The 21,587-nt window shown below is 38.9% G+C and overlaps 3 protein-coding genes across 4 annotated transcripts in view; 2 read left to right on the top strand and 1 right to left on the bottom strand.

Moving 5' to 3' along the window:
• LOC129410249 (uncharacterized) overlaps positions 1–21,587 on the bottom strand; it is a 100,324-nt gene that overhangs the window by 28,102 nt on the left and 50,635 nt on the right. The window lies entirely within an intron of this gene.
• The window catches only part of LOC110172671 (bMERB domain-containing protein 1-like), a 122,839-nt gene that overhangs the window by 82,021 nt on the left and 19,231 nt on the right, over positions 1–21,587 (top strand). The gene's annotated exons all lie outside the window — the stretch shown is intronic.
• The window catches only part of LOC110172581 (alpha-1,6-mannosylglycoprotein 6-beta-N-acetylglucosaminyltransferase B-like), a 157,359-nt gene continuing 154,628 nt past the window's right edge, over positions 18,857–21,587 (top strand). Inside the window, exon 1 of the mRNA XM_055157733.1 lies at positions 18,857–18,924. Coding sequence (XP_055013708.1) covers positions 18,857–18,924 — 68 coding nt within the window. The remainder of the gene's footprint in view (positions 18,925–21,587) is intronic.

Here is a 21,587-nt window from a genome sequence, read left to right as displayed (position 1 = left end):
AAAAATCAAGAGTGAGACAGTGTACGAGAGTTTTCTTTAAAAAAACAGCTATGTGCCTCTCCTCCAACACATGTCACCCCATCAGGTGTGCAGAGTCTACACAGAAACAAGGTCCAGTCTTATACAAATCAAAATGTAAGGAGTTTAAAAACACAGTGGAGCACATCTTCCATTACATAACATCACAAGGTTTCTGTCTGAGAGAAGATCTTGGCCTATATATGCAGGGTTTGTGTGTTAAACATGTATGAATGAAACAAAACACAACTCCAGGTATGTTTGTGATGAAGAAACATTATAACATAGCGTAATATGGCTTCTTTAATTTCCTTTATTTTCAAAATTGTTTACTTGGCAGAAAACTACGGTGAGTGGTGTATATTTGTGATGCCATAACTGGATTACATTAATCTATTAACAACAAGGGCGTGAAGGTGTAACGGATTTAAGTGTAACTGTAAAAGATTAGTGTTGGCAGGGTTCTGATTCTTCCATTCTTGTTTACCTCAAATCCACTGGAGTATTTTAGCTGTTTTCTCTTGCATTTTTGTAATTGGAAAAAGTTTGACAATTTTTAGTTTTAGTTATAAGAGAATGTGTTTGAAGACCAATTTCCAAATGATTATTTTACTTTCACATGGGAGGATGAAGATTAGGAAATGTCTTCAGTTCAGAGCTTTCCTCTGCTCTGATCTTTTTCCCCTTAAGCCCCACCCTCCCAGTCTGTTAAATCCTGCCAACTAAAACAGAAGTCTAAAGTGTTAAAGTGCATGTATCATGTATTAGGCTTTGTCAAGTCTATGGGTGTTTAGGAAGGATTTGGGAATCAGTAATGTAGTCTAGTAACTGCTGACCCCTGAACATGTAGGGTTTGTGTGTTCGACATGTTTGAATGACCCAAAACACAACTCCATGTAAAAACAACCTGTGTCCAAATGCGTTGGCTCATCCCCTGTAAGCAATATATGACTTTTATGTGAAGAATCCCTCGGTCGTCCAGGTAGAATCCATGTTAGTTAGGTTGAAGACGTTTCACAGCTCATCCAAGCTGCTTCTTCAGTTCTGGTCAGAATGCTGGTGGACACTTCCTTATATCTGTTTGCGGATATCCAAAATGGGTCTTCAACAAAACCAAGAGAACTAAAAAACAGGACAACAGAGAAGCAGAACCCAGGAGAAAGGGGGTAACTATTCTAAACATGGCTGGTGTTTCTGAAAAACTACAGTGGATTTTCAGACAACAGTCTATTTCAAACCTACGAACACTCTAAGACAGAGACTGGTCCACCCAAAGGACAAAACACCAAGCCACAAACAAAGCAATGTGGTCTACTCCATTCAGTGCAGTGAAGACTGCAGTGAATGCTGCATTGGAGAAACTAAACAGCTACTTCACAAGAGGATGTACCAACACAGACGAGAGAGAGCAGTGGACCGCAGTCTGCTGTACATCTCCACTTAAAAGCCACAGGCCACTCATTTGAGGACAGCGAGGTACAGATTTTAGCCAGAGAAAAGAATCGGTTTGAGAGGGGAGTGAAAGAAGCCATTTTTGTTAAGAAAGAGAATCCTTCTCTCAACAGAAATGGAGGCCTCAGACACCATCTATCTCCTATTTACAACTCCATCCTCAAACCTAAATCAAAACAAACAAGAGAACAATAGGTGTAGCCAGGTCAGGTTCAGAGGTGTGGAAGCTCCATTATGGCCATGAATTGTTCTGCTAATTAGACCCCACACCCTGTACAGATCAATAGAACTAACAAAAGAAACTGTAAACAAGTAGGTGTGTTAGTGTTACGACCCAGCTCTGCTAGGGACAGGGGGAAGTAACAAAATCAAGATTGAAAAATGGTAAAACTAAAGTTGTGATTTATTTAACAGAATTGTAAGGTAAACCAAACAAAACAATGATTCTTACAAGAATAACAAAAAAGGCTCTAAACAGAGTGGCTAACAATATAAGGAAAGATAAGCAAACCAAAACGGGGTACACTAAATGAAACAGAAAACAAAAAAACAGTCTAAGTCACCAGGAATCTAGTATCTCAACAAACACAGCACGAGAGACACAAAGATGGCAAGCAAGTCCACAAACAGAACAGCTGCCCAGAGTGGCAGGGGGGGTCCTTTTATAGGGCCGGAGCTCCAGTGTACTGGGATTGGCCAGGTGTTCCAGGTTTCCACATTCAGCGGAGGGGCTCCAGATGCCATCTTAAATCGATTCCTCCAATCACAGCATCAAACTGTATATGGAGGCTTGCAAACATACACACAACACGGTAGGCAAATATGGCCAGGAGGATCTGGAGGCCTGTGCCGTAACAGTTATTTCAGTGTAGTTAGCTCCTCCCTGCATATAAGGAAGTGTCCACCAGCATTCGGACCAGAACTGAAGAAGCAGCTTGGATGAGCTGCGAAACGTCTTCAACCAAACTAACTTTTGTCCAGTCGACAAACTGAATTTTCTCCTCGCCATAGGACTTTTATGTTTACTAACAGAGCACCTTAGACCTTTTTGACCACCTTTTTATACTTGTCACAGTACTGTTTTTTACTGCATGCATGGTCATTTTTCTTGTTTACTAGTGTTTGAGGTGTCCTTAAGAAGCACCTGTTCAGTATTTTGCACTAAGAGAACCTCTGAAGCTCTTACCTTTTCTGTGTTAAAAAAAAAAAGAAGAAAAACCTCCAGCTATATTTGTGATGAGGATACATTATAACATAGATTTGAAAATAGCGTAACATGGGCCCTTTAAGGTGGCCATTTTGTCATTTCCCAGGTTGTTCTAATGGCGAGCGGTGATCTGAACCGTGAAATGTGTCCGGCGAGGAGTGAGCGTATAAGCCATGATCCAGTATAGTGCCCCGCTGTGCCCCGTCCTATGATCAGGGAGTCCTTGTGTTTGCTCTGGCTCTCTGTGATCAGCCTCTGGGTCGGCGCAGTATGGGGCAGTATCAGACCTGCAGGAGGGACCCCAACCATTTCCCATTATTTCCATGGTCTGGGCTCATATAACACACGCATGAGACTGGAAAAATAGAAAAGCTTAGAGTCTGAGTGATTTGTGAAAAAGTGCATTTCAGATGAATATATAGCTGTACTTCCAGAAGTGTGTGGGTGAGCAAAGAGAAGAAATAGTGATGCAAAGTGTACTTTTCTCAGCAATTAACTTTAAAATGCAGTTTGAAGCTTCATTGTGCAGAGAACTGGTTTCACTGTGTTGTTTTTTAGGGTATTTTAGAAGTACTCAGATGTAGTTGAGGCTAAAGTTGAGTTGTAGTTGAGGTGTTGTAATGACTGGTGGATCAAATAAGGCAGAGAAAAATCCAAAAATGAACTAGGATTAGGATTTATTAATAACAAAATATGTGCAGGTTGCTGGGAGCTTGGTGAAGAAGATGAATTTGAAATTTTGGAGACACTTTTAAAAAAATATTCCACCCAGTCCTTGCATTTGCAGAGGTCGCTGGTGTTAGGCTAGTGTATATTATTGGCCATAGTTATCCTGCTACTAAAAACAGTCTTACCCACTCCACAAAGCACCCAAAGCAAATCTATTATTATGCCAGACTATCGATGTAAATGTCTAACCTTGCATCGCATGAATCGTCACATGTTGAGGGACTATTTTCTCATATATCAGTCCACTGCTGCCAAGCTTTCTATCAGGAAGTACAACTTGCTGCTGCTGCTCAGACATAAATCCTTCAAATGCAAGGTTGGTTTTACTTATATAATTATTCTATCAACACACACATTCACATTGACAGTCTGGTGCAATAATAGATTTGCTTCAAGTGCTTTGTGGAGTGGGTAAGACTGTTTTTAGTAGCAGGATAACTATGGCCATTGACATACGCTACCCTAGCACCAGCGACCTCTGCAAATACAAGGACTGGATGGAATAATTAAAAAGTGTCTCCACACGTCTCCAACACTCTGACTAACTAGGAAATGAAGCCCTATGTCAACACGCTGGACTATCCATTTAATGTGTTCTGTACCTGCCCAAGCGCTGCAAATGGAAAGTAGCTTGTAGCTTAATCTAGCGTAGAGCATCTTTTCTCTGAAACTAATGTTTTCTCTGCACTTTCCTTGTTTTAAATAAATATATAATATGTGGGATTAAACCTTTAACCTGTTGGTGAATAGATCTCAACTTCAAACCAGCAGCAACCTTTGGATCACTTGACGAACACTCTCCCAACAAAGCTGCCTTTATCTACTTCTTTTCCCAGTCTACCCAGGGCACATGTTTGTTGTGTCCTTGAGACACATGATCTATTGCCTTACATGAAGCTACTGGCAACCTGAACGTTTCTCTAATCACAGCTCATTCTAATTTTACATTAATGTAAACATGTGCCAACATCTCTTGTGTGTTTGGTATAACAGCTCTGCCCTCTCTGCTCTGTGAACTTCCTTTAAGCTTCCTTTAAACTGTCGTGACACAAACTCGCCTCCGGTTTTACAAATCTGCTACAGACCCTGCGGCTGATCCTCCTTCCTGATTTATAAGTCCTGTCAAACTGTGAACCAAAGATAAAAATTGGACTCTGTAATAAACTTGTACGTTCACTTGAAAACATCTTCTTTCACACTGACTTAGGTGCTAGTTTTCCAGACAGATTACATTCTACATTGCTTCATATTGCCAGTTTGTTTGTGAGATGATGGCAACAGCGCACAAAGCTCTACCATGATTCATTGCTTTAATCAGTCAGACTCCACAACCTGGACCCAGTGTGGCTGACACATTACTGCCCGGTGTAAACTCAGGCTCCATCGATCCTGTTTAGGGGTCTCTGTCTACTTTTAGAAACAGTTAGGTGGAGAAAGTACAAGAAGATGGTAAAATAAAGTACAGGCAATTAGGTACTTAAGCAGCTATTGCAGTCTCAGGGCAGAGACAACTTAAATGTATGCTTATTGATTGTTTGACAGAAAGTACTATGAGCCTGCAAATCCTGGAAACTATCTGAAATAATATTATGCAAACTAAATAACTGTATTAGAAATTAAAAAATGTATTCAGTTTAATTTTAACACTAAAGCCTACTTAAAGGTCCTATATTGCACAAATTGACTCTTGTGGCTTTTAGCCATGTTACTCATCAGAAACATACCTGGAGTTGTGTTTCGTTTCATTAACACATGTTTGAGTAACCCTGCATCATTAGTTTGTCTACATCTCCAAACCTCAAAAAGCTCTGTTCCACCTTGTGATGTCATGAAGGGATAGTTTCCAAGTTAATGGCTACCTTTTAGCTCAGAGATTGGCTGTTCCAAGGCTGAAATTATCCAAATGATCATAAATATTCAAAATTTTAATGAAGGTGTATGAAGTTTAAAACACAGTGGAGCACTTCATGTATTAACACAAGGTGGAACAGAGTGTTTTCTGTTTGAGAAAAGAAAACAGCCTAAACATGCAGGGTCTGTGTGTTAAACTTGTGTGAATGAAACAAACACAACTCATATCTCACATCCTGAAGAAGGTGCAAGCCGACACATGTTGGTGTGTTTTTAATTCTTCCTGGCAGCTCACAATAAAGGCTTTTAAATATTTTGTAACTAAGTGAATGCCTGATATTTTTCTTTTTCAATGAACTGCACCCTTTTTCATGAGCACATTTAGTTACATGGTTACCAGCAGCTCCTTGTCTCTGCTGTTAGTGAAACATAGGCCCTTTAAAATAGAAGTAATGTAGTAAAAGCAGTAACACAGTTTATTCAGTGTTAAGTTGCTCTCTGACTTCTCCTAGTGTATTGTTTTTTTTGTTTTTTTTTTACAATAACTTACCATTAAACAGAGTCTTTTGAAACAGTATTTTTAACAACGGTACAGATTTTGGGTCCCTTAGTCTCATCTTAAACTGTGGCTCCCTTTTGTCCCAGTGTGACCCTGTGGTGGCAGCATAATATCCAGCACACAGCGACCATTGTTGCAAACCTTCATTGATTTTCTCCTGCCCGCTCGTTTATTGCTGCATAAGGAGCATGAATCAATCACTGCTCTTTTCTCCACTCTGCTGCTGAGCTCAAACTTGTGGCTCTACACACAACAGGGGGAAACTGTCTCAGTCTTATATTGTACTGAAAGGGGGGTTGTTACATTTATCTGGAGCTATATGTTTTGTTTTTTGTATTTAAAGGTGCACTATGTAACTTATCTGGTTGAGAGTTTGCCATCTGTTTCTTCTGTTTTTATAGAGACAAACATGTGACACCACCAGGCCATTTTACAGGTCAGAATTTGTGTTTTTGAAAAATTTTAAGCAATAAAATAGAGGATAGATGAGTTTAATGCCATACCGTGTAACATTATAGATAAAGCAATAACATCACCACATTGACAAGCATTAGAAACGTTACACAATGCACCTTGTAATGTATGAAGACATCACGATAACTTCATATATGATTGATGTGTTTAAGTTTTGCGTGTAGACGTGGGATCAAGACTAGTGTAAGATCAGTTTGGGAGACAAGCCCTCGCAGATGGAGTTGAGTCAGTGCAGAGATAACCAGGACACTGTGTGGGTGTGTATGTATGTGTATGTGTGTGCCTGTGTGTGTGTGTACGTGCATGTGCCTGTGTGTGTGTTGAACGTGCCCATGGCTGTGAACATCACCCTGGAGTCAACTGTCACACGAGAGTTCATCACAGTCACACTGGCTAATGGGCAAAAAAACCAAGGCACAATGCACTCCACTATAAAGGCCCATGTCAGAGTGAAGTGTGTTTTATCACAGTTAATCTGAGTTAGAAGTTAGCAGTGATTCATAAAAAAATATTCCAGCCTTAAGCATCTGTTCAAGTTAGTATGTTATATTAGGAAACATTGTAAAATAAATACTGTAAAGGTGCATTTCTGGTAGAGTATTTGCTGTTTTGTCACCATGGAAATGTTATTGTTTTGCATGGAATGTCCCACAATATTAGCCAGATTCATCAGCCGGTTTCACTTCGTGGAAACCGTCTGACCTTGCAGCGTTAGAATTCGTTTGCTCGATGGTAAGCAGGTACTTCTTTTCATTTAACTATTTGGTCATGACATATGTAAAGTGGCACTAATATATTAAGCTTTTCCCAAATCTTGTAGGAAGAAGGGCAATAACACCTTTCCCCTTGATAAAATTCACCAAACATTCTCTTTGTTCTAGCTTTAAATCCTCGATCTCAGGATTTGTTGCCAACACAGAATATATGGCTCTTCGCTGATTGGCTGGTGCCCGAACTCGCACTTCCATTTTTTTTGTGAACCGTTTAGTGTCTTCCAATTCCTGACCTAGTCATTGGAGAGAAATGAAATTGAGTGGAGGCATTAGATGGCGCCAGCCTGGCTACCAAGATATGGCATTAAACTTAAATTCCAGCATTTTAAGATAAACAGACCAGGCCAAAAAACATGTCAAATGTGTGGAAAGGCACCTGCTCACTGAAATAATAATTATGTTTTTCAAGGTCATTTTGGAGCAATAAATCTATCATTGAGTTAATACAAGATAAAATGGTTTAATGCCATACTGTGGAAAATTTCAAGAAAAGTAGAAGTTATTTAGTGCGCCGAAAAAGTCTCAGAGTTTAAGTATGTGAGCTGGTTATTTAGAGGGCAAACTGTGATGGATAGAGACTGCTTCAAAGCATCTCCATAACAGTTTTTGTGAGCAACATAACAAATGCACTCTTGTGGTGTTATTTTCCCTATCCTGGTGGTACAGCTGTGTCTTCCTTCACAACAAAACTTCAAATTCTCCTCCAAAGTTCTAGTTTCTGCTCTGTGTGTGCTTATGACAGCTCGTCCACTGAGGCTCTCCCTGTCTGGGCTTAGATCACAGCGTGGATCTGCTGCTTCCTGTTTGTGAGCTGCTGGAGGGATTGTGTCACTGGTGTTCGGTACAGTCGCTCGTCACTTCACTTTGGGAGCACAAGTTCACGGCCCTGTCAGTCTTACAGTGACAGAGGGGGCTCCACGGTGCCCCCTGGTGGATCTAAACAGGCCGTCTCCTCAATGATGTCACCCCCTTCTGTGGCTGCTGTCAAAACAGTCTGGCAGAGGGATGGTCTGAAGAAGAGCTCGGCATAAATTTAACCATGAGCGATGCTATCATTACTTAGTGTTACTGTCCTGGGTGTTGTCTTACAATATAGTGGTTTGTTTACAGGATTTCATCAAAAGTTACAGCAAACATCAACTGTTCATCAACTGCTCATTTTAGGAGACTTGCTGTATTACAATGAGCCTTACTTTGACAAATCTATGCCACCCTAAGAATATAAATATAGCGTAATAGCCCGAATAGCAACAGGCAGCAGGTTTGAGGAGGAACAGAGCAGAGCTGAGCCAATTTGTCCAGTGCAGACCCAAGTGCATTCCACTAGCAAGGACCACGGCACGACAATGGTATATAATATAGATATTTACTGATGTGGCTGGGTAGAGACTTGGGATGGGTGCTCTGTCTCAGGTGGCCAGCTAAGGTCGTACTAACTCCACTTATTCATCACTAAGAAAAAGAAATATATTTACAACATAAAGACAAAAGGTTAATAACAGCATTGCAGCAACACACGGCTGACTCCTTTTATCACTGGACCCTCTCTTTCTCTAGGCTGGAAGTACAGGTAAGTTAGGAGTATTTGAGAAGTTAGTTGTAGCAAAAACAGTGAACAATATCATACAAAATAGAGCTGTTTTTAAGATTTATTTAGCAGTGATAAATGCAGAAAATAGACTAGATTCAAAAACTAGAAATATTTGAACACCTCTCCTCCATAGCCCAGAGTTGTCTGCCCTGGAACTTTCTTAAGGTGCTCCTGCCCCTTGGGGACACTTTTGACTAGAACACCTAAGATGGCAGACAAATAACAGGGGAAGTACAAATTTAACAATTCCAGTCAATTGGCAAACTCATGATGTTATTTTCTGTTTGTTACAGTTCATTTAAACTGCAACAGACACATTTCATCAACAACATTAACAGTTATTTAATCAACATTTTAAAATGGTTTCTGTCATGTTAGCCCAAGCCTTTAGGCCCACTATTTACATTACATATAGACACTGGTCAGTAAAACTATATATTTTACCTGGATGTAACCTGGGCAGGGGGTTAATGCTTTAATGCTATGTCTTAGGAGTCTTAAAAGGCCCATAAAAAGGCCCTTGTGAGCTTCAAGCCAAATAATAATATAATGTTAGCTCATCAAAAACATACAGGTTGGAGTTGTGTTTTGTTTCATTCACACAAGTTTGAGTAATCCTTTATTATTAGTCTGTCTATATCTCCAAAGCTCAATATGCCCTCTTCCACCTTTGATGTCATGAAGCGATCAATGTAACAGCTCCTTTCACCCTTTGTTCAAGTAGAGATTGGCAGTTCCAGGGCTGAAATTCCCCAGATGAGTCTAGTGCAGGTGTTTACAACACAGTGGAGCACCTCCTGTATTGTTTGCTTTCTGTTTGAGAGAAGAACTCAGTTTAAATATGCAGGATTTGTGTTTTAAATGTGTGAATGAAACAAAACACAACTCCATATATGGTTTTGATGAGGAAACAACATTATAAATCAGAAAACAGTGTATTATGGACCCTTCTGTTGTAGAATACCACTCTTAGAAACATCTAAATTAATCCATTTCACACCCCATTTTCGTGACATTTCTCAGCAGAATTACGCATTTCATTAACTTGTCATGTTGAAAATGTAATCTTTATGTCACTGCTCTTTTTAGTGGTCATAATATTTTGCCTGTGATATAATTCCAAAACTGATTTTCCTCCTTGCTTCTGTAATCATAACAAGGAAACGATATCTCCCACTCACACAACATTCTGTTTGTATGACTCTTGGTCCCAGTGTAAACCCACAGGAGCCTCAAGTCAATTCGAACGTAATGAAAATGCAAATTGTCTTCCTGGTGTTGCCCCGTTCCTGTCAATCAACCTCACAGCTCCCAATCGAATTTTCAGCACCCTTCCAAAATGTCCGAATGATCCCACCAGATGAGATGAGGACCAATCTCTCTCCACTCTCTCCATTGAACCACTTCCTTTCAGTTACAATAAGTGGTAGAAAAAGTACTCAATTTTGTCACTTTAAGGTGCAATGTGTAACTTGTAAGGCGGAGGGTCGTAGTAGGTGTTAGTAGTAGTTGTTAGTAGCAGTAGGTGTTGGTAGTAGGTGTTTGTAGTAGTAGGTATTGTTAGTAGTAGGTGTTAGTAGTAGTTGTTGTTAGTAGTAGTAGGTGTTAGTAGTAGTAGGTGTTAGTAGTAGTTGTTGTTAGTAGTAGTAGGTGTAGTAGTAGTAGTTGTTGTTAGTAGTAGTTGTTGTTAGTAATAGTAGGTGTTGTTAGTAGTAGTTGTTAGTAGTAGTAGGTGTTAATAGTAGTAGTTGTTAGTAGTTGTTAATAGTTGTTAGTAGTAGTAGTTGTTAGTAGTAGTAGGTGTTTGTAGTAGTAGGTGTTAGTATTAGTTGTTAGTAGTAGTAGGTGTTTGTAGTAGTAGGTGTTAGTAGTAGTAGTTAATTGAACCACTTCCTTTCAGTTACAATAAGTGGTAGAAAAAGTACTCAATTTTGTCACTTTAAGGTGCAATGTGTAACTTGTAAGGCGGAGGGTCTGCTACTTGCTTGCCTCCACAGAGATGCTATTTCTTTGGAATGTTCCACAGTAGGGCATTAAACCTATGTCCCTTGCATGTGTTCAATTACAGGTGTTTTATAACTCAAAAATACCTTTAAAAACTTAAATTCTTGCCATATACAAGCTTTCTTCTCCATAGACAGGTGGCAGAAACTCCACCAGAAATGTTACACAGTGCACCTTTAAGTAAAAATTCAGATACTGAAGCAAAAAAATACTCTAGTAAAAGTAAAAGTATCATATGAAAAAGTTAAAGTTTTAAAGTGCCCGTAGTTCGTGCAGATTTTCAGATCTAAAGCTTCAAATGTATTGGTTTAATTGTATATTTTTGTTTGCTCAAACTACAAGCCCCTCAGGTTGTAATAAAAAAAAAAAAAATATAATATATATATATATATATATATATATATATATATATATATATATATATATATATATATATATATATATATATATATATATATATATATATATATATATATATATATATATATAGTGGAGTAGAAAGATACCTGCCTACATCTCAAATTTAGTGAAGTAAATGTAAAAAGTATTCACTTCAAAATGTACTTAAGTAGATTCCTACAATTTTTTACTTAATTACAATACTTAACTATTTTTACTTTGTTACGTTTCACCAGTGTTTGCAGTTGATTTCTGTCGTACCTTTTGTTTACTCTGTCCAGTTGCATTCATAAGGGCCCTGCATTATTGTCAACAAAAACTAGACAAGTAAAATTGCAAGATAAGTAATTAACACTTGCTTTCAGTGGCAGAAAGCTCCTCAGTCGGGTTTTGTTTGACAAGACAAAAGCAGGTTGAGGGGTAAATATCGAGCACACAGACAAAGAAACCCATGTCTCCATTGGCAGGGCTAATTTCCTGTCTTTTGTCCCTCCTTTGTGGACCTTTGTGTAGCTCTGAAATACAAAAGCTGACACACACACACAGAATCACAAATATCACATTTGACTGAACAATGAAGCAGTTTGCCCTTTTCTCTAAGTGATGAGGAAAAAATAAAAACAAAAAGCTACCTCCAAACTCCAAAAACAGCACGAGAACTGCGGATGAGAAGATGTGTTTTCTATAAAATATATTTTTTATTTGAGGTTTGATTTTGAAATGGGAAAAGCTGCGGTGATGGTTGGTAGTAGTAGTAAGTAATAAGTAGTAGTAGATAAGAGCATGTCGTAGGTGGTAGTAGTAGTTTGGTAGTACTGGTAGTGGTTGTTGGTAGTAGAGGTAGTAGTAGTAGCAGGTGGTAGTAGTTGGTAGTAGTAGTAGTAAGTAGTAGGTTCTGGTAGTAGTAGAAGTTATTAGTACTAGTGTAGTGTAGTTGTTAGTAGTAGTAGTTTTTAGTAGTAGTAGGTGTTAGTAGTAGTAGTAGGTATTAGTAGTAGGTGTTAGTAGTAGTTGTTAGCAGTAATAAGTGTTTTGGTAGTAGTTAGTAGTACTAGGTGTTGTTAGTAGTAGTAGTTGTTAGTAGTAGTTGTTGTTAGTAGTAGTTGTTGTTAGTAGTAGTAGGTGTTCGTAGTAGTAGGTGTTAGTAGTAGTTGTTAGTAGTAGTAGGTGTTAGTAGTAGTTGTTAGTAGTAAAAGGTGTTTGTAGTAGTAGGTGTTGTTAGTAGTAGTTGTTAGTAGTAGTAGTTATTATTAGTAGTAGGTGTTAGTAGTAGTTGTTGTTAGTAGTAGTAGGTGTTTGTAGTAGTAGGTGTTTGTAGTAGTAGGTGTTGTTAGTAGTAGTTGTTAGTAGTAGTAGTTATTAGTAGTAGTAGGTGTTAGTAGTTGTAGGTGTTAGTAGTAGTAGTTGTTAGTAGTAGTTGTTGTTAGTAGAAGTAGTAGTCGAAACCTGGTAGTTGTAGTAGTGGTAGACACCTAGAAATTTTAGTAGTAATTATTAGAAGCCTAGTAGTTGTAATAGTACTAATGTCAGTAATATTTATATTAAAAAAATATTTTTCAAATCTGTTGAAAAAACTTCTACGTTTTTATTTTGAGAAGTTCTGTTCTATTTGATTATGATTTATTGTTACATACATTTGCTTCAGAGACTTGTGTTTTATGGCCGCAGATTAAATTAATTTCGTTGCCGTGGGTGATGACACTGAAATGCTCTTAGCGACGTGATCTGGGTGAGTATTTTGCTCTTGAGTTTGCCCTCGTCTTAACTTCCTCCGACAGTAATGATCTACATGTATCACTTGATTAGAGCGGTGTTTTGTTTACACATTCTTCTTCTTCACTTGGATCTCGCAGCCAGATGCACCGTGGGATAGGAAGTGCCGTTGACCTTTCCTGACTTCAATAAGAGAAAATCGATGTATGTTGTTGTACGGATAAACAGCTCCCAAATTGCCTTGTAATATGTCAGGCTCAGAAGTGATGTTGTGTTGAAAGCTAATGGGAAAAAGATTTCATCACTTGTTTTGTTTCATTATTTTCATTTCTGCGCTTAGCTGATCGGATTCCTTGTAGATTGTATTAAAAACGGAATTGCATAAAAAATACCATTCCATGACTAAGGAGTATGTCTGTATTTGGTGCTTGGTCGGAGAAGCTTTACAGAAAAAAAAAAGTGTTTCGGTTGATGCTTTGCTTTGGCATTATGTTGGGGGTGTTAGTTACCATGGTGGCACAATACACACGTTAGCAAACACTGTCAAAAAAGTTTTAAGTTTGCCTAAAATTCAAGAAAAAAATCACAAAATGGATTTAAACAACCTATTTTCAGGAGCCTGTGGTCAATATAAGCATTCATGGCCCTATTTACTAGCCTGATTCATAAGCCAGTTTCACTTTGTAGAAACCGTCTGACCTCGTAGCATTAGGATTAGTTCGCTCGACGGTAGTCTGGTACTTTTTTTATTTAACCAATCGCTGCTATTTGGTCATGACCTATGTAATGCGCCACTAACTGGGCTAACTGTTTTGTTAAGCTTTTCCCAAATCCCGTAGGAAGAAGGGCAATAACAGCTTTCTTTCCCCTTGATAAAATTCACCAAACATTCTCTTTGTTCCGGCTTTAAATCCTCGATCTTGGGAATCGTTGCCCCAGAGAATGTCTGGCTCTTCACTGATTGGCTGGTGCCCGGACTTGCACTTGCAGGATTCTTGCAAACCATCTAGTGTATTCCAATTCCTATCCTAGTCGCTGGAGAGAAATGAAAAACGGAAAAAAAAATAATAAATAAATAAATGGTAGGAAAACTGGAAAACATTTGGATAATGTTGGCTAGTTTGAGAGTCTTGTCTAACAGCACAAGTCAGTTCTTTATGTCTGTAAGTCTAGTAAAGCCTCAGACAGAGTAGAGTGATGTATCAGTTCTGACAAGGAAAATGTATAGCTTCTGCACATCAAGTGAAGACTTCACTGCATTTTATCACAAAACTCATTGGTATCAGACTAATATGGAGATTCTTGCCATAGTATTTAAAAACAATAAAATAAGTGATCATGCGTGACTAGTGAAATGGCCACATTAGTTTGTGCATTTGTAGATTCTTTTATTTTTAGGCGCTGCAAAGCCAGTAGCGTGGAACAGTTCTAGTCCCTCTTTATAGTGCAATCATTTTCTCAAATACATGTTCCCTTTAAGAAGATCAGATTTTGTGCAGATGTGAAAATGAAACATGTATTCATGCTGAGCTGTGAGGCCCACATGCATTCATTTACCCTGAATACAAGATTATCAATTGCCATAATCCAGTGAATGTGAGTTGGTTGTGTGTAGTTTAACCCAGTCTGAAGGAGTCAGCTGACAGCTGCGTGCCCCATTAATCACACTGTCATTACCCCAACATACTGTACATGCATCAAGGGACTGGGAATGAATCAGAGGGCAGATGAAGTCAAAGGATGCGGTCTGACACTGAGGAAAATACAAGAGAATAGGCATCCATTGTGACAGAAATATATTTGATTGCCCAACTGCTTAAATGATTTTAAAGAGAGAAACCGGTTTAATTTAATATTCATAATTTCATAACTGTCCAAAGCTATTCCCATATTTTTTAGCTTTATTGGAAAATAATTTTATATTGCCGTCAAAATCAGTTAGCTGTTGGCACAGTGTGGGGACTTTTGTATTAAAGTTGCACTGCACAACTTTTCTGATCAAGGGTCCACTACCTACTTGTCTCCATGGAGATGTTATTGCTTTGCCTGTAATGCTCCATGGTATGATATTAAACCAGGGATCTCCAACCTTTTTCCTCCAGTGAGCTACTTTTATAAAACAAAAATGCCAGAGAGCTACTAGTTTCAATGGTCACAAGAAATTGAGCTTATATAAGAACCACAGAGAGCCTTAGACGAGGTACAGGCCGATAAAACATAAACCACTGTCCATTTAGTGTATGAAGTTAGGCATCAAAATAACACATGTACAGTGGTAATAGGCATTTCATTAATGAAATTTTACTTATTCATAATATAATAGTACGATATAGTACAATTAGTATAGTATAAATCGTATAATTCAGAAATACCTTGGTGAGCTACTTGGAACAGGGTAGAAAGCTACTGGTAGGAGACCCCTGCATTAAACATACGCCTAGCACATATATCTTACATTTATTCTTTACAGGCGCTTCTGTTGCTCAAAAACACAATAATTCCTGCTGTGAACAGGGGTGACTCTCCACAGATCTGAACTGTAATGCAGCGTATGTAGTGCTGTAACCTCCTTGTCTCCCTCATGATATATGTTTAATCTATTTTGTAGAACTTTCTAAACAAAGCAATAGCATTTCCATGGAGTCACGCAGGTAGTGGACCCTCCACTAGAAGTTGTCCAAAGCTATTCCCATGTTTTTCAAAAACAATTTATATATCATGACTAAAACCAGTAAGTTATAATTGACAGAGTGTGGGGACTTTTGTATTAAAGGTGCACCGTGGAACTTTTCTGGTGGAAGCTCTGCTACCTACTTGTCTCCATGGAGATGTTATTGCTTTGCCTGTAATGCTCCAAGGTATGACATTAAACATACCTAGCACATATATCTTGCTTTTATTCATTACAGGTGCTTCTGTTGCTCAAAAACACAGTAATTCCTGCTGTGAATAGGGTGACTCTCCACAAATCTGAACTGTAATGTAGCATACATAGTGCTGTAACCTGCTTGTCTCCCTCGTAATACAGGTTTAATCTATACTGTGGAACATTCTAGACTAAACAAAAACATTTCCATGGAGATACGCAGGTAGCGGACCCTCCACAAGAAATTGTCTAAAACTATTTCCATATTTTCTAGCTGGACTGGAAAACAATTTATATATCACGGCCAAAATCAGTAAGTTATAACTGGCACAGCGCAGAGCTTTTTGTATAAGAGCATTGTTTTTTATCATTAACTACTGGATGAGACTAAAGCAGACCAGGGATGCAGCAGACAAAAGAAAATCTGCTTTGGTTGTGCTTGGTCTGGTGGGGATTTAAAGGCAGTGGAGAGCCTGGCCAGAGGGGAGAGGCTGTTTTAAGGTAGAGACAGCTCATTAGGCCCAGTGACAAGAAGCACGTGGGGACCTTTACAGAGGGGAGCGGAGGACACAGGCTGGAACAATCACAACCAAACAGGTATGCACTAACATGAAGAAGAGGGCACTGCTGCTGTCACCTCTGCATAACCTTATATTTTCTGAGCCATTCCTAAAGAGCACAGTGGAGATAATGTCTATATTTGCTCAGTGTGATGCTAAACAGATCTGAAAAGCCTAAGCCTCTGGGTTTTCTGTGCGTCTGAAAAAGCATCTTAGACTCTGATCATTTCAGCTGCATATGAATAGGCCTGTGTGTGCATATGGGTAGAGGTTTATAGTGTTGTGGGGACTAAAATCTGTACACACTCAAATTCATGAACACCATTCTTCGTTATGGGAACAAAAATACCCATTAAATTAAGTTCTTTATTATTAGAAAAAGAGCATGGTTTGAAATGTAAATATGGATTTAAAAGATGAAGCTTATTGTTTAGGTTAAAGGTGCATTGTGTAACATTTCTTGCTTTTCTCCTTATGTATTTCTCAGTATGGTCTGAAATCTTTCTAACTTCATGGAGACCAAACCAGGCCACGTTACAGCTCACAGTCAGAATGTCCGTTTTTCTAGGTATTTTTGTGCTATAAAACCAGCCACAATTTAATAAATGTAAAGTAGAACTGTTAAATAATGTCATACTGTGGAACATTCCAGGCAGAGCAATGACATATCCATAGAAACAAGGAATGTTAAATGGTATGACATTAAGCATATCCATCTAGCATTTATTTATTATGGGTGTTTCTGTTGCTCAAAAATACATCAATTCATTGTCTGAATAATGCGACTCTCCACAGATCTGAATTGTAATGTGGCATAATGGTGTAACCTGCTTTTCTTCCTCGTGATACATTGATCTATACAGTGTAATATTCTAGACGAGGCAAGCAGGTGGCGGATCCTCCTCTAGAAATGTTACGCAGTGCACCATTAAGACTGGTCTCTTGGAAATGAATGCAAATTAATGTAACATCCCCAGAAACCATGGAAACGCAGCATATGTGTGCATGAAGCTATGTTTGCGAGTCAAATATTCACGCAGCGCATCACACGCACACAAACAAAAGGTGTAAATCCAGTGTTTGCCCTGCAGGAGTCTTGCTGATGGAGCCGAAGAATTCCCAGAGCCTGCAGAGAGGGGCAGCCTGTGTGGGCACTGAGCTGTCAGTCAAATCCACATGTAGCAGAACAAGTGATGCATGAAGGCTGAGATCTCACTGTCATTTTATTTCAAGACCGGTCCCTCCAAAGATCACCACACCACAGGAGTCCAGCTCTGCTCCAGGCAAACACTGGCCTCTGTGTTTGCACTTACTCTTTAAGGACTATTTAACAATCTGTCAAGTGAATACAATTAAAAAAGATCTAAGTGCTCATTTATCTTCATACAGTTTTGTGCACATTTTTATTTGGCCATTAGTAAAACAGTAATTTAAACTGTAATGACTTTGTGGAGGAATTTTACCCTTTAAATAAACTTTTTCTTTTTTTTTTTTTTTTTTTTTTTGATTACACACAACTAGGTGCATAAACTTGATACAACAAACATGCCTGTGTGTCGTCAACAGTTACATGTCAGGATGAGGGAACATAAACACAACATATTATTTAGTAACACTACAATACAATAGTAATAAAACAACATTTACAAAAGTACATTTAGGAAGAGAAAAGGATAATAGCAAGAGGAGTAGAGTTCATTCAGCCTGAGTTCATAAAGTCCAGGGAAATGTCACACATGTAGGAATACACTTTTTGAGCTTTAGGTCCATTCTTATATTTCAGAGCTTTTATATATAATTTGAGTTCATTTCCTTTAAATAAACTTGCTTTGCCTTTTAGCTCGATTCCTTTTTGCTGTGGCGCTGTCCATGGTGCTGAAAAGCTGAACCGGAGCTTTGTGGCTTCAACGGCTACAAACCATAAAGTGGACGGCGTGAGAGATCTTTAATAATAACATATAATTTTGGCCACTATATTCACAACTGTTATGAATAGTTAACTGTTGCAACAAAATATGTAAGCTATTCCTTTTAAGGTCAGACAAGGCAGACTAATGTGAGCCTGCGCAAGTCAGCGTTTTTAAATAAAAGCTTTTCCTTTGAATATTTATGTGGGAGCTGAAAGGCGTTAACTTTATTTCAGTCAACATCTGGAACTATTTCCGGTTTTCCACAGTCTGAAGCACTTATTTTGAAAGCGCCTCCTGGACGTGGAAACCGAGCCCCAGTAGCTTGAACCGAAGGAATGAGAGAACACAAGGCACTGCCGCTGGCCCGCCACACTCGCGCTCTCTGTGCTCTCAAGTTGCGCCTCGCAGCTCTTCTCTCGGAAACGCAGCGCACATGATCGCATCTTCTTTGGAAAGCACATTAGCTCGTGTGATTTTCGCAAAGAACTTGCGGCATTTTTCCTTTTGTGGACCCCTCACTTTGCGTCCGAGTCTCGGAGTAGATGGAATAAGCTTGAAACGTCATGTTTACGCACGGGTAGCGGAACATACTGAATGCAACTTTGACTCGGAGGAACGCACTTTGGAATCTTTTTAACATATGTTTTTTGTTTAACGAACCACGGCAAGGGACGTTCAGATAATGTCTGACCACGTCAAGTTACAGATTTGGTGGATATCAACTATGCATGGGGTCGCATGTTTTAAAAAATGATTGCTGGCAGCACCGACGGTAAAATAATGGTCAGAAGATGTCTACTTACCTTCAAACCGTTCAGGTAAGAGATGCGTTTCTATGGCTAACCTTGTAGTGATATTAAACATGTTTCCGTCGTTAACTCATTGGGGACATTATCGGTAAGGTCCATGTTTCGTGCAACTAAATCTCGCCAGACGAAGCAAACATCCCCTATGGATTGCTAGTCGCCGTGGAGCATTTAGTTGTAAAACCCGCTGCATAATTAGACATTACATAGAGCCAAATGACACGCGGGCAGCAGATGTTTCCCTAACAGATGAATCAGATTGCTTTCATGGGGATAAAGCGACCGCGCGCAGCGATAAATCATGTAAGACTAGTTGGAATAAGCCCGTAGCAGCGAGTCGAGCGCTAACTTAGTTTATCGCTGCATATATTGTTCCATTATCAGTGGATCCCGGGGTTGTGTTTATCAGAATGCACCGGCTGCTGGAGGTTTCCTACACCACGGGGACTGCATAAAGAGGTTCTCAGCTCATGGTAGATCCACGCGGTGCCGTTTATTCTGAGATGCTTTCAAGTGGTCTGCGTGGTTTTGGAGAGCTTAAAGAGGGATTTCTTTGTCTCTGCTCTGTGAAGGTGCAGCGGAGTGCAGCTGTAGCCTACTGTACACAACTCATTCATGCATCTCCCTGTGCAAAACTGGTATGAATAAAGATTAAAAAGGTATAATGCAAACGGTACTAATAATAACAGAGCTCATCATTTGTTAGAACAACGATCATTTTAGAATAATGTGTATTCATTCATTCATTCATGTCATTTTACGTTTTTGTTTTTTATTACAATATACACAGCCAGTACTATTTTTGTGTGCATGGCTGATGTTAACCCCAGCTTTTAAAGTCCTATATTATGCTAAACTGACTCTTGTGAGCTTAAGCCATGTTACAGTGTAGTCGTTACTTCCTCAAAAACATACCTGGAGTTGTGTTTTGTTTAATTCACGCATGTTTTTAGTCTGTCTACATGGAATTTGTGAAAGCTTGAGAGAAGAACACAGCTTAAGTATGCAGGATTTGTGTGTTAACCATGTGTGAATGAAACAAAACACAACTCCAGGTATGTTTTTGATGAGGAAATAACATTATAACATAGACCAGAAAATAACGCAATATAGTCTCTTTGAATATATCCCGTATACTGTATATTACTAACAAACCATCAGCTTTTGAACTTTGGCTTCATAGTAAGCTCCAGGATCTTGCTCCAAATGCGAGTAATGTCTTGGTTCCATGGTGGGGAGATTTCTTGGAAAACATACCAGCAACACCTCCATGCCTGGCAGCTCCTTCTACTTCACAAATCACCATGTACCTACCTTGAGGCCAAAGCATGAATATATGTGTGAGGAAGCCAATTAGCTGATAGCAGATCTCTCCTCTGATCCAATTAAAGGGAGCCGAGCGTTTACTTTAGGCCTGTTAATTAAAGAGTCATCAGGCAGGAGCGAGGTCTAATCCCCCTATCGCCCACCTAATGCTACTTTAGAAAAACGACAAAACGATAAGACTGCCAATGATAGCCCCAGGACAGCAGCAGATCAGCCTCACCCACACCAGAGCTCCTGTTATCTCTCCATGATCTCGTGCATCAGTGTCTGTGGTGGCGACGCAAGTGCACATTTGAGCTAAATTATTTTCCCTCTCAGATCAAAAGATTAGAACTGACTTTGATGAAACTGAATGAATTTTGCATCTTGTCTTATATGACTAACCTTTGTCTAGATATTGCAACATCTTTATAGAAAATTTAACCAATCCCTACACTTAAAATTTGTGTGAAATGTGTAAGGGAAGAGAGAATACTCAACTTTGCTTCTAATTTAGGCTGTATTCACACTTGTTTCCTGGTTTGATCTCAAATTAGGTCTGTTTTTAGTCTTGATTTCCAAATTTTGATGTGCTCCGAATGTGAACGCAGCCTTAGATCAAACAGCGATCACTAAACACTGCTAATTCGTTCTGCTAATTTACATCACTGTTGTACTACTACCTCTGGCTTTTTGCATAGGTTCATGTAACATCACAACATACTTGAATTCCAGTATTTTAAAACTGAGCTACAGATGGAAGTCTGTCTCTGTATCTCTAATTTGTGTCTCTAATTACAAATTCAGGGGTCTCCAAATTGTAGCTCAGGATTTACCAGGAGCTCTCCACCCCTTTCCAAGTGGCTTGCCGAGAGATTCTGAATTATAAGTATTGTGCTGGATAACAAAAAATGATGAATGATATGCTTAATTGTAAGTGAATCATTTTGATGCCTATTTTTGTGCACGGATAAATGTTCAGTGGTTTATAGGCATCGAACTGTACCCCATCTAAGGCTCTATATACTCAATTATTTCTCGTGACCATGCACTAAAATAACTCTGGCATCTTCATTTTGTTAAGATAGCTCACCGCACGGAAAAGGTTGGAGACTCCTGCTCTAATTACCAGACCTATCCATGAAACAAAAATTGGCATAAAGTTCAACATATTCTCAGTCCACTTAAATAAAATGGTGATTCAGTGTTTTTCAAAATAGCTTCAGAAAGTGGAGCCTTTGTACAGTCCTAAAGATGTGATTATTGTCAGCTGAAAAGACTTTAAGATATAACATTAATATGACAAGTTTGTGGAGTTTATCCTTAAAAAGTAATGATAAATTTAACATTTTTGGATCTGCGTGTGGGTA

This window comes from Boleophthalmus pectinirostris, unplaced genomic scaffold, assembly GCF_026225935.1.
Source record: "Boleophthalmus pectinirostris isolate CB_2022bp ecotype Guang Dong unplaced genomic scaffold, ASM2622593v1 HiC_scaffold_22, whole genome shotgun sequence".
Classification (NCBI taxonomy): Eukaryota; Metazoa; Chordata; class Actinopteri; order Gobiiformes; family Gobiidae; genus Boleophthalmus; species Boleophthalmus pectinirostris.
The sequence above is the reverse complement of the archived record's forward strand: the minus strand, read 5'-3'. Positions and strand labels throughout refer to the sequence as shown.